Source organism: Lepisma saccharinum, unplaced genomic scaffold (genome assembly GCF_977018435.1).
Source record: "Lepisma saccharinum unplaced genomic scaffold, izLepSacc3.1 HAP1_SCAFFOLD_516, whole genome shotgun sequence".
NCBI lineage: Eukaryota > Metazoa > Arthropoda > Insecta > Zygentoma > Lepismatidae > Lepisma > Lepisma saccharinum.
In genome coordinates, this window is record NW_028143199.1 from 77,206 (window position 1) to 91,011 (window position 13,806).

The 13,806-nt window shown below is 37.8% G+C and overlaps 1 protein-coding gene across 1 annotated transcript; it reads right to left on the reverse strand.

The window, feature by feature from the left end:
* Nucleotides 1-4: 4 nt before the first annotated feature.
* LOC145982984 (uncharacterized) lies at nucleotides 5-13,056 on the reverse strand. The gene is made up of 3 exons (XM_083116264.1): nucleotides 12,923-13,056; nucleotides 9,690-10,828; nucleotides 5-27 (listed from the first exon to the last, which is right to left on the reverse strand). Exons 1-3 carry the CDS (start codon nucleotides 13,054-13,056, stop codon nucleotides 5-7), a joined length of 1,296 nt encoding a protein of 431 aa, XP_082972390.1.
* Between the last annotated feature and the right edge of the window lie 750 nt (nucleotides 13,057-13,806).

Sequence of the window (13,806 nt, forward strand, 5' to 3'; positions counted from 1 at the left end):
ACCGCTAAACCATCAACTTAGGGCGGGCTGTGATCAGAGAAAACAAAACACATGACTTATTACTATATACTAAGTATATAATTATTATGAGTATTGTTAAAATTTTTACTAAAAAAAGAGTTTCAAAAGACGATGTGCATGAACTAGGGTAGTGGATGGGACGTTCGGGCTACATGACATTCAGAACGAGATCATTGATATATTAGGAAGATCTGTTTTGCGCTCCTTGGTAGCAGATATTAAAAGTCGAGAATATTTTGCTATTATGGTTGACGAAACTTGTGACATATCCATCCGTTGACAATCAATATTCTGCATTCGAACTGTGAATAAAAATTTTGATATTTTTGAGGAATTCATGGGCTTTTATGAGATTCCGAACACTGAGGCCAAAACTTAAAAAAGGGAGAGAGTGAGTAATTGATTAATTTATTTCAGTGATCAGAGCCCCCCCCTAATAATTTTGACAAGTCGGCGCCCCTGGCAGCAAGTATCGTACGATGGCGAACAGGAAAGAGGGTAGTTTATAGCCAAGGCAGGAAAATAATCAGTAGGGTTCATGGATATTATCAAAAGGAAGCAGAAAACAGTGGTCCCTTGGTAAGTGTGCACAAAGTGCAACAGAGTGTGTTGGAAGCTTTTGGAGTGTGTACGCGAACTGTGCAGCGTATTGTTAGGGAAGGCAAAGACAGTCTTGAGGCGTCGGGTTCCACGTCATTTAAATCATCGCGCAAACGAATCAAAAGGAACAGTATCACAAAGACAATCGACGGTTGCGATAAAGATATAACAAGAAGAATTATCCTCGGGTATTATGTAAAGAGCGAATATCCAACACTGAACAAGTTTTCGTTGATTTGCATACACAAATAAGCAGGCACATATCCAGGAATTCCTTTCGGGGGGGCTCAACACCATTTTTTTAAGGGGTATAGTAAGAACCTCACAATTGCGTGTTTAAGACCAGAGGTGGCAATTGGGTTCCAAAACGGGGCGGGGGGTGGGGGGGGGGGTGCGGAGGGCGTTGCAAGGAAAGTTTGCTTTCTCTTGGTAGCCAAGGCTTAACATTAAGAGGTCATAATGTTGAGGCAAAAAAATAAAAAATGGGGAACAACTATCTCTTAAATCGTTGCCACTGTAAGGCTGTCATTTTAATCAGAACGTGAAATCGGAACATTTTTTACCACTCGACTCCTCTGTTTCCATGCATTAATATTGTGTGCCGGAACCATCTCAGTATGTGTGTTTGTCCATTTCTTCTCATCAGGCATAAAAACATCTATGGTATCTTTGAGTGTTTTTACGAAGCTGTTACACATGCACGGGATGGACAATCCACTCGACAACGCGAGCATAGACGCGAGATTCAAATTGTGGGTTGCGAACTGGACACAGACAGCTCTCGAATATTACTCTCTGATTCGAGCCTAAACACCACTAACGTGTCTTGTCCTCCCATTTTTTCAGCTCTTATAAAAACCGAAACCCACCAAATTGTTCAGATTCAGGCCTTAGCACTCACAAGTGTTCAAAAATGCCTGTCACAGCTTCCGCTGTCTTGTTATACAGGGTGCTCGGAAATTCCCCTTACAAACTCCTAGGGCTAGTAGAGGGGACTGAGTAGACAATATTTGGAATAGGAACCCAGGTCCGGAAACGTACCGTTTCTGTGCTACAACCATGACAATGTATGGGATGTGCATGTGTTGGTATGTAACCTGATGGCACGTGACGTCTACAAATTGTTGCGTTCCACTGTCGACACAGGTGTTGATTAATGAATAGTAAGTTTCTGTTTTGTTCCCTTGGCATTGTTACCAAATAAATTTGTTTGTATTATGGACTGAGTCACACGTCATTCACTTCTGTACCTTACGTAACACCTCATTTGACATGGTTGTAATAAATGATTACACTTTAGGTCATCAGGTGATCTTCTGACGTCATATACTGCCTACCCGGTTGCACACCAACACAGGCACATCCGACACATTGTCATGGTTGTAGCACGGAAACGGTACGTTTCCGGACATGGGTTCCTATTCCAAATATTGTCTACTCAGCCCCCTCTACTAGCCCTAGGAGTTTGTAAGGGGAATTTCCGAGCACCCTGTATATCGGCACGAAACAAAGGAAGTCTTCTCGAATACAGGTGGATCACGAAACAATTAATGCACAGTGAAAAACCCTTCCGTTCCCAACACATCTAATGTTTCGTCTCCCAGTATGATCAAATGCTTACTCATTTATCTCCAGTGACGTGCCCAAGGGAGGGTTGGTGTGGTAATAGCCCCATTTGACCCAGTATTCCTTTAAAAAAAAAAAAAAGGAACCTCAAAGACAGGGGAAAATGGCAAAATCAGGACTGACCACCAAAAATAGTATGCGTAACCCCTATCCCTTCCGAAAATCCTGGGCACGCCTCTCTTTATCTCGGACACATTTTTTAAAATGAACTCACCAGAAGTTTTTATCATCGTATTGGAGATGCGTTCTTCCTGCAGGTTTGAATATGATCCTTTAGGGTGCTGTCGTCTGCCTGCCTTCACACCTAACCTTAACAAGGCCCTTATTTTCCATCCTTGTGACTTGGATTTTCAAGACTTAGGAAGGTTTCAGACCGAAGGGACACGCGATACATGTTGATTGGAATGGGCCAATCAACAGCAACGTTTCACACCGTAGCGACACAAAAGGCCGCACAAAGCTAATCTTCAGGCGACACGGTGTGAAATCTCCCTTATTAGGCCACTGTCATTGTCACCTCGAAGTAGTAGCTCTTGTTGACCACAGAAAAAAATTATCCTCAACCGGTGATAATGCTCCTCAGTTTTCTTCTCTCTCCTATATTTTCTGTGCTTGTTCACTATACAGGCAACACCTTACGATTTGATATACACAGGACATGTACTATGTAGACATTTTAACGAAAAATCTGTTGAAGTCAAGGATGACTAGGTGGCTCAATTGGTAGAGCCCTGATTTGGATCCTGGTAGAGCCTGCAATTTCCACCTAAAATGTCTACATATGCAACATCTTCCTGCTTTCTCTTCTCTTCATTCATAAAATTTTCGGCTGTCTCTTTATGATAGTTAAGTGTTTGAATGTGTTTCGAACCCAGTAGGCTTAAGCAAAAGTATTTTTTTATATCATGAAATTCTCAGACTGCATATACAAAATTTAGTTCTGGCAAAACTAAATCATCACTCAAAACTTTGATTTTCAGTTGATCTATGCAGTTTATTTCTGTTTTAATATCCGGTACTGATGAAATATTCACTTGAGAGAAGAGAGAGAGAGAGAGAGAGAGAGAGAGAGAGAGAGAGAGAGAGAGAGAGAGAGAGAGAGAGAGAGAGGCATTGATCTCTTCGGCCCTCGAACCGAACTAGCACCACACTGAGGCCCGGAAGTTCTGCTGTCGTCAATGTCTTCATTTTCGAATCACTATATCTTATAAAGCAATCAGAGGACGCTGACTGATCTGATCACCAATCGACTGTATGAATTGTCACACTTACCTCTGAAATGTAATTAACCGAGTCTTTGTACAGATCAATCGAAAAATTGAATCCGCGTATTTATATCCTCATTATATTGTAGAACATTCCGCAGATAAAACGATTCGTTAATATTGCCAGTAGTTGACTCCTTCTCTCATTCAAGAACGTACCCTCTCCCGCCTTCCAGAGATTAGAAATTAAAACGAATTGCCCTACGTGTGGCGCTACCTTTGTTGTGCAGCTTCCAAATGCTGACAAGTCTCTACATAGTCCTCAAGTGCGCTGAGACAACACCGAAAGCGCAACAAAAGTGTACGTGCAATATTATGAACAACAGGGTTATAGAACATTCTCTGTCTTGCCTCGATACTTGTCTATCTCCTTAAATCATCGTCACATTATTCAAAAAGCCAAAAACCTAATTTTATCTAGTGTAAAATTAAAAAAAACCTGGGGGGGGCTCGAGTTACCTCAACCCCAGCTTGGATACGTGCTATTAACAATAACAGGGTTATAGAACATTCTCCATCTTATCTCGATAATTATTTCTCCCAAATTATCATGACATTATTCAAGAAGCCAAAATCCTAATTTTTATCTAGTGTAAACAGAAAAAAATCCTGAAGGGGGGCTCAAGCCTCCTGATTCCCACCTTGGATACGTGCTATTGACGTAATAATAATAAATAATAGGGTTATAGAACACTCTCCGTGTTGTCTCGATAATTATTTCTCTCAGATTTATAAATTTATTATCTTCACATTATTCAAGACGCCAAAAATCTAATTTTATCTAGTGTAAATTTAAAAATTTCCTGAGGGGGGGAGGCTCGAGCCACCTCATCCACACCTTGGCTACGTGCTATTAATAATAACAGGGGTATAAAACATGCTCCGTCTTGCCTCGATAATTATCTCTCTCCTTACATTATTTTCACATTATTTAAGAAGCCAAAAACCTAATTTTATCCAACGTAAACTGAAACATTTCCTGGGAAGAGGGTCGAGCCCCCTGTGCCCCATCTTGGATACGTGTTTTTATCAATAACAGGGTTACGGAACATTCTCCGTCTTGCCTCGATAATTATTTCTTTCCTTAAATTATTGTCACATTATTTTATTTCATACCACAAGAAACCAAAAACCTCATTTTATCTAGTGTAAACCTAAAACTTTCGGGGGGGCTCGAGCCCCCTAAGCCCCCCTCTGGATACGTGCCTGCACGAACCATTTCCGGCAAGGTTAGGTTAGGTTCGGGAAGCATAGTTAAAATTTTGATCGTAAAACAATGCTATACAGCTTTTTAAAAAAATCACCTTCACTTCTTACAAAACAACGGCGTGGTTGGAAACACTGACAGGGGATTACGTCATCAAACGTACGGAACATCCAGTCAGGGAGTCGTAACGTACCCAATTTGCGTTACACGGTACGTTCCATTTTGTAGGAGGAAGAGTATGGTTCAGCTGCTGGTACCCATGGAACGTAACGAAATGCAATATGTTACAGACTGACGTTACAGAGAACGTAACAAAATGTATTATGGTAGATATTAACGTTATAAAGGAACGGAACGAAATGAGCACATTGGAACATAACGTAATATGCAATATGGTATATACTACCGTTACAAGGATACAAGGAACGTAGTAACGAAATGCATTGTGGTATATACTAGCGTTACAAAAAAACGTAACGAAATGCAACATGGTAGTAAATAACGGTACATAGGAACGTAATGAATGCAATCCTCCGTAACGGAACGAAGTGAAAGGCAATATGGTTAATTAACGTTACATAGGAATGTAACAAAATGTAAACCACTGTAGCGGAACGGAACAAAATGCAGTTGGGTACATACCATCTGCATAAGGAACGTAAATAAATTCAGTATGGTAGATGTTAACGTTACAAGGAAAGAACAATTCACAAATGTTTGCTAGTAACGTTATAGGTGCGTGACAAATATAATCTATTAAACATCAAGGAAGAAAAAGGAATAGCCCAAATCTCTTGCCATTCATTGGAACATTGCGAAAAATAACTCAGTATATTGTGTGGGATTAATGTTTCGTTAAAAATATGGTTGTTTGTAAATTAATGAATTTCCACCAGGGTTGTTAAAGGATCAGGAATTTTAAATCAATTCAATTCAGGTTCAGCAGGGAATATTAGCAAGCATAAATGGATCTGGACCGTAAAGAGCCTTTTTATGTTTAAGGTATTTAAATAAGTTCCAGGAACCTTTTTTCTGGATCAATTGAAATACGGCACAGGGTCCTTCGTTCCGGATCAATTTAAAGACGGTCTAAGTTCCATATTTGAAATGAAACAATACGCAACTTGGACCGAATTTACACTGTGATAGAACAGGTTCCGGTATTGTTGCGGAACCCAATAGAACCCATTAGTTGATGGGTTCGTGGACGTTTAAAAACCCTGATTTGAAAATTACATTTTTGGCTCGAAATTGAATAAACCTTCCATGTAGTGTAGAAATGAGTAGCCATAGGCGTGCGCACGAAGTCCAAAGGGGGGGTTAATGCCCCGCCCTAATCATGGACGTCTGCAGATATTTTCGACGGAGGGAGAAGCGAGGTATTTTTCCATGGGGCATATTACCCCGATAATAGTGTTGCCCCCTCAAGAAACACCACTTGAATTCGAAATTATCGCATTCCTGCATACCCATTATAATAATTAATGTAAATTACTATGACTGGAATCAAATTATACGTGTGAAATATATACTTTTAGCTGACATTCGTTTTCTAAAGGAGAGAGGTGGCCATCCGCACCCCCCTTTCAGATTTCCATGCCCCTATATTATTATACTTTAATCCAGAAATTTAGGGGAGAGGAATTTTATCGCCGGTTATTAAACTATATTATGCTCTTGAAGAAAATGAAGTATTTTTAAGCCAATGAAAGTTCACAAAACAACTACGGCTAAAGAAGGTGCAGTGGCGCAACCACAGGGGGGGGGGGAGATTGGGCCTCAACCTTGGACGGAAATCAATTCTAAGGGGTAAGGTTGCAAACATTGAACTATGGAAAGAAAGGTTGCAGAATCTAAGAGTTGCAGGACAAAACGATACTAAAGACGGATTTAGTTTTCACGTCTTTCGTGCATTATTTCTTCCAGACGGTCAAGAGCATCTGCAAGGAGGCACAGAAGGGCAATTGCCCCCTTTCGATTTATATCTTTATACAAATGTAAATAAAGTTATATAAAATTGTCTAGCTCGTTTCGCTCGCAATATCTGCTTTTCTTACAGTCTTGTCAATTTCAAACCCTTAGCTATAGTGGAACCATGAGCAAAACAACCTGCGCAGACCCACGACTCCTGTACACCATACTCCCGCTTGTAGGGGAGGGGGAGAGTGGACCATGCTTCCTTATGGCCCGAGGTGGAGGGAAGAAGGGAAAGCTGCGCGGGGACTTTTCGTCCCAAGGTTTTTTTCCTTGTGGTCGATGTATAGGGGACGGCGGCAGTCAGCCCTGGACGCCGAACGATGTAAATAGAAAAAAAAATGTAAAAGAGAATGTCATGGGCCTCCATGATTTTTTTGCGCCATATTAAATCAATATTGTTTTCAGTTTGCAAAAATTTGGATCTAAAAGTTTTCTTGATCGCTTCGCTAGCAATTTATTTTCTGTAATGCATTGTAAATTACCAGAGGGAGAAGTAACAAGAAGTAAGTACGTCAGACTATTACAAACAGTTGAGTCTTAAATGTATGAACAATTGTTTGGGGGAGAAGAAGCGCACACATTTCAGAGGCATATTTTTTGTTGTTTGTTGTGGGGGCGAATGAATTCATTATGTAATGTATTAATATAGGCTATATAAATTGTGTACGTATAATAATAGTGCCATTATTACTACTATTATTAATAGTTTATCCAAGTACTCCCCCCGCAGACAAGAATTTGTGGTTACTCCTCTGAGGGGGTGCATCATTTTCTATGTAATTGAAAACTATCGCGCTTCGTTCTCTGGCAAATTTCTTAAAAATAAAAGTAAGGACATTTTGAACAGGACACTTAATAACATAATGGCGATGTCTTCCATTCCTAACTCCCAGGTGTGGGCAGACGTTGTAACATGCACTTTTAGTGACCATTGATTTCTACCATAAATTGCTACTACTAGATAGTGAACATAGAAGTGCATGTTTGGACACACGCCAGAGATTGTGCTTATGGCAATGGTCATCGTTAGTGCTCGAAAGTTGATGTGTGTGTGTGTGTTCAGTAGACTTTCAGCTATGCAATTGCGGGCGCGCACTTATGTGTGTGTAACAAATTTACTTTGTTTTTATATAGTCTTGTGCAACGTACGCATACTGTACTTTAGCGAGGACAAGAATTTACATGACCCCAACTCAGCCATGCAAAAATTAAACTTTGATAGTTATTGGAGCCCATTTTAATATTACAATTGTGGGTTCAGTATTTTTGAGGTATCGATAAGACATGTGGAACGACTGATTCTAACAAAATGAGTCAAGTTCAAAAGATATGTGGATGCTATTTGTCATCTCCATTTACATTCCATGCTGTTACACGGGATGATTTGGTAGTAGAGTGATTGACTATTCGGTTTCCATTCTTCAAAAACTCATTGTCCAGAACATTAGAAAGTAACATGCTGATTTGGATACACACACACAGGCAGACACGTGCGTCCATCAAGGTAATTAATGTACATTAATTTGCATTTGCGTGCGTCTTTTGATAATTTATCAGATGCCATGCAATAATTACTTAGACAAGATAATGACAATGATGTTGCCATTTTTTGATATTTTATTAAGAGAATTTTATAACAAGAGAACTAAACTTAACCTTAGGAAGTAGCGTGTTTGAAAAACAAGAATTGATTTTAGGTTACATATTAGGAGGCTAACAGTAACGTCTGTTATTGAGTGGTGTTCCTGAGTAATTTGCTCTAAATGTTACATTTTGAGGTACATTCTAAAATGGCTGTCAAATTTATCATAAAAAATCTAAAAATTTACACTAATCTCTCACAAAGAAATAGATATCATGGGAATTAATACAATAAAAAAAAATTAGGATTTGTTCACCAACCAAGGAATAACAATATTTGCCATATATTCAACTCCCTACAACATCGAAGCTCAATTTTTTTAAAAAAAATGTAAATATACATATATTTAAAGTATGCATTCGTACTGTATAAGCATAAGAATAGAACGGAGGTTCTGAAAAGTATATATTGAAACAGTTTTTAAAATTTTGTTGAATATCTTTATTATTCTCTTAATCATTCCAAGGTAAATTCTAAAACAAGGAAAAAAAAGACCTTATTACTTAAAAAACTAGAGAAATTTTGTATCTTTCAAAACAAAGCAAATACACTGTCATTTCCTTCAGGTGTCAATTTAAAACTAAACAGAATTCCACAAATTTGACATGAATAAAAATATATTTCATACTCTTGTATAACATCAGTATATCTGTGCAATTTTGTGAACAGGTAAGACAGCTACTCAAAACTAAATGTATTAATTACTAGGAAACATTAAACAAGTACGAGCAAAATTGTTCTTTTAATTAAATTACTTCTTATGGAACCTCTGAAAAGATTTTCTTTGGTTACAGCTACTTATGTATAATGAACTATAAGATCACAAAAAAAATCAAGTAATTATATACATTATTAATCTAGACAGTAATATTCCCCACATTTTCAACATGTTGTACAAGATCTTTCTGTGGTGTATCATTGGATTCCACAAAGTTTGCTACAATGTTTGTAGTCAATTCTGTGCTGCTATTTCTGAGATTGCTTTTTAATGAAGATTTAGTTAGATTTTTTTTCATGAAAATATAATTATTTCTAATAACAAGTATGTCATCAATAATTTCGGTTGCCATATTACACCTGAGTGGGTTTAGTATGAATTTCAGAGATGAAAAGAGTCTCTCGACACTAACTTGTGTTGCAGGAGTAGAGAGAACAATACAAGCCAAAATGTACAATTCGGGACAACTTGATTTTCTAATTTCCCAGAAATTTAGAACATTTTCAGTCCTTTTCAGTCTTCGAGTTGAAACAAAGTAAGTGTCCAATAATGACGCAATATTAAACTTTGGTGCAGATATGGTATTCCGCCGCAATAAATCTTGTTTCTTTAAGTAGTTTGTGACATGGTCACTGTCATCATCTTCAGTGCTGGAATCTTCTTGTTTCTTTACCTCTCCACACACTGATAAGGATTTCATGTGTTCAAGTCTTAACCACAACTTCTGGAGATACACCTTCGCCACATGGATGTTTTCTTCACTTAAAACAGAAAAGTACCTGGGATCCATGTAAATAGAAGCAAGAAATCCTGGATACTCAAATAATGATGGAAGTCTCTCTTCGTTATTGACATATAATGCTTGTTTTTCTCGTTTGTCCATGCCCTCTACTATGTGGCGTGCAAGGTCTGTGTTGATTGTTGATGTTTTAAGGCGACACTCCAGCCATATCCCGTAGAAGTCGCCAAGTAGAAGCTGTTCTTCTTGCAGCCTCTTTGTGGCTACTTTGGCTGGTTCCAGTGACGTCAAAATAGCCTCAATGTATATCCAGTCTTCTTGCTTTATTTTAACTTGCTCTTGATAGTAATCCCCTATGAACTTTTTAAGTGTAAAAAGTGACTGGAGCATATCATTTGTGCTGTTCCATCTTGTCGGGACATCAAGGGATGGTACCGGCAGTGATTCTGCATTCAATTGACGCCGTGCTGTAGGCGATCGTAAGACACGGCATGCTGCTTGACATGTCACAATAATATCCTTAACTTCAGGAATGGAATTGAGAGCATCATTCACGACTAAATGAAGAGTATGCGACGCGCAACGAACGGATTGGAGACGATAATCTTTACTCGTCAATTCCATTTCAATATCTTCATCTTCGTAAGTGTCTTGAGAAATATTAGACATCTTTGTTTCTTGATCTTCCCCAATAAGTTTCCCGGCTTTAATCATGTTTGCTCCAGTGTCTGTAGTTAAACTATATATATTCTCCACGGGCACATTATACTTATCCAGAATGTTCAACAATTCGTAACGCAAATTGCTACCTGTTTGAGACACAAATAACTCTTGAACTGACAAAGTACGCAATTGGAGAGCCCCATTTACAACAAACTGGACGTTGACACCAAAGAATGATCGTCCATTTTTCGAAGTAGAATCAACTTTTAGATGTATCAATTTTCCCTCCATTTCGCCGCGTATTGTTTCTCTGATCTGCTGGGCCTGACTGAATAGCATGTTCCGTACACCTTCCTTGTTCACGATAAACCTGCAGAGAATAAAATTTGCTTTAATCCTTAATTGATAAGTTGTTTCTTGATTTTTGAAATTTTCAAGACATTTGTTTCAAACCCAAAATAGAATTAAAATTCTTAAAAATATTTTTCAAATAGTATGAATTAATTATATTATCAAGCTTTCATCAACTAGGCAAATGCTACAAATATGAGAAAGCAGAACACTTTTTTGGTGAAAGTGAAAAAGATTGTTATTTAAAACCATAATAGGTTAACCTCTATCAGTGTGTCTAGAAACTAACGCAGCTTGCATGCAATAAACAGTGTTATTTGATGCAATCAACGCTCTTTAGTAAAGTTTGAACTAATGAGGAAGTTATAACACCACCCTCCCTGGTCACAGCACTGGGCTTTGGCAATAGGTCTTTTTGCTTCATTCAGATATACCTAAGGCTGTGAAAAGGATATATGTGACACCTATATTTTTTTTATTTTCTAAAATATATTAACAATAGTATATAGGGGATATCTAAATAAGTTGTACTGCATGCTCAGTTCCATCCAGCACTGGAAAGCTACAGAATGTTAGCATAACCTGTCTCTAGGCATATGGAGTACAGTGAGTTTGTTTTGTCTCTGCGCAGAGTTAGCACGTGATATGGGACAGATGCCGGCATTTTCGTCCCGTAACGTCTAGCATGCAGACAATTATACAGTATTTATATTACATATTCCGACCTAACCTGTGTTATAAGAGTTTAAAACGAACGCACTGTATATGTAACAACTTTGTAAAATTGAGGAAAATTTGACATAATATTTGAAAACTTTATATTAATTAGTTTTGTTTGAGTGTACAAAAGTGTGTTAAATATCATTTGATGAAAAAATGTGTCTCATACATATCAGTCTTCAGAAAATTACTTTTCCAGACAGTTATACTTAGTTTACTTATTCAAAGAGTAACTGTTGCAGTTGAAATTACTCATGATTATGTCAGTGAGTAACTAGTTTTACAGTTATTTGAAAAACTAACTTAACGTAATTGCATTCCTTCTAAACATTGTAAGGATATACAGAACTCTCTACCTTCATTACATGAGGCTGGATCAATAAAATCAATGTATTTGAAGTAACCTGAAATGAATTTCTAAGGAATTCTAACTAAAGAAGGTAGCTGTAACCGTAGCAGAGTTTCATTTTTGCAATAGATGTAACTTTATGACGTTACTTTTACTATTCTTTAAGACAAATTTTTAACTTTAAAATTTGTAGCGTTGGGGGAAAAAGTTAAATTTGGCAACACTGTTTCAACTATGGGCTCCCGCGTAGCCAAATTATTAGTGATTTAACATTTGGCGCTAGCGGTCCAGGGTTAAATTCCTGGTGGGAGCCCTCCAAAATTTCAGTCCTGCCCAGCTACGCGAGGACAGTAGTTGAGCTAGTTAAGGAGTGGGTTCTGTCTTGAAAGCCAGAAATAGCTGCGATGGACTATGCGCGGACCAAGCGTCATCCTTCGAAAAATCAGCTTAGAGTTGTTGGCATTTGAATAATTAGTCTTGTTTGTATACGTCAAATTGATTTAAGGGCCTTTCTCTTAGAGGGGTAGTTTAGCTTCCAACTATTTCTTTTCTGGACGCTTTTGTTTCCTTTTTTTTTTCGGAATCTCCTACTAAGGCAAGAAAGCTGGGCTTCGTTCCATTTTGAATTTAGGACATCCACGCTTTGTTGCAATTCGTCATTTCTAGTTGCTCATTAAAACTTCAGTGTTTGGTTTAATCTTGATTGTTGTCATAATATTACAATGCGATGACATACCACAGACATAAAATCCAAAATAAAATTTCTTAAATATTTATTTTCTTGTAATTAATGATCATTGGGTGTGTTCAATTTTTCGCAATAAAATATCCAACAGAAAGTAACTGCAAAAGTAAGTTATTCTTTAAATTGAGTAGCTGCACCGAACCTACTTTTTGAACCAAGCAACTGACTCGAGTAACTTTCCGAACACTGATTAAGACTGTCCGTTACTAACAATGAAAATAATTTCATTCGTATACAATGTGAACATACTAAGGAATACATGTAAAGGACAATCTGACGACATTGATGAAAATACGCACCTGTCAGAAGCTGGCATCGCTTCCAAAAGAGGATTCACTATATCTTGAAATGCTTGGTCATTCATCAGTGAAAAAGGACGTCCGTGCTCCGAGATGAGTCGGATGCAAGACTGCCTGAGGATGTCTGCGGTCATCTTTACATTTAGGAGAATATTGGCTTTCGGATTACTAGAGATAGCATTTCTCATTTTCTTCTTCTGCAGAAATGACAGCTTATCTTGATGCCTCCGCTTGATATGTTTCTCTAGGTTACCACTATGATCTCCCTATAAAGAAAATAGTTTTATTCATACTGAAAGAATTAATATCAAAGTAAAATCTATGTGCGAGTTTGTGTATTCGTACAATATACCCATATACGTAAATATATGGAGACCACTAACTGTCATTATATAACAATATGCTTAATGTATGGAGATTAGTCACAAATTGGAATCCCAGCACTTTTTACGCCTGATTAAAATACTATAGAATACCCTACACATAGTGGACCTTCCCCAATATAAAATACGTCGAAATTCTTGAACATGGGGAAAGCTAGACTACAATGCGTGTGGAGAATTTACAGGACAACGAGCTGGAGGCAACTATAGAGGGGGGCGTGGTGATAAGTGACAGAACAAGACTAATTTGCGGTATAAGCTCGCCTAACTTCTAGATAAACTCTACAGGTTATAGGGAGAAAGTTGTGCTTATGGATTTTGAGATTTTGGGAAAAATTGAAAGTCAATGATTGGGATATGCATTTGAGTTGATTTAGTATATTTTACTTCGCTTTTCTGCCAATTTTGTCTAATTGCGAAGTTGGAGATGAGTGATATGATGAATGGGCACACTTTTGCTCTTTTTACTATAATAATAGAACAAGTAATTTGATTTTGAAT

Coding starts and splice junctions, on each gene's coding strand:
- LOC145982984 (XM_083116264.1), bottom strand. CDS start 13,056: ATGACCGCAGACATCCTCAGGCAGTCTTGCATCCGACTCATCTCGGAG. Junction 10,829..12,922: donor GCGATGCCAGCTTCTGACAG/GTGCGTATTTTC, acceptor TATTCTCTGCAG/GTTTATCGTGAACAAGGAAG. Junction 28..9,689: donor CAGCACTGAAGATGATGACA/GTGACCATGTCA, acceptor CTCTGATCACAG/CCCGCCCTAAGTTGATGGTT.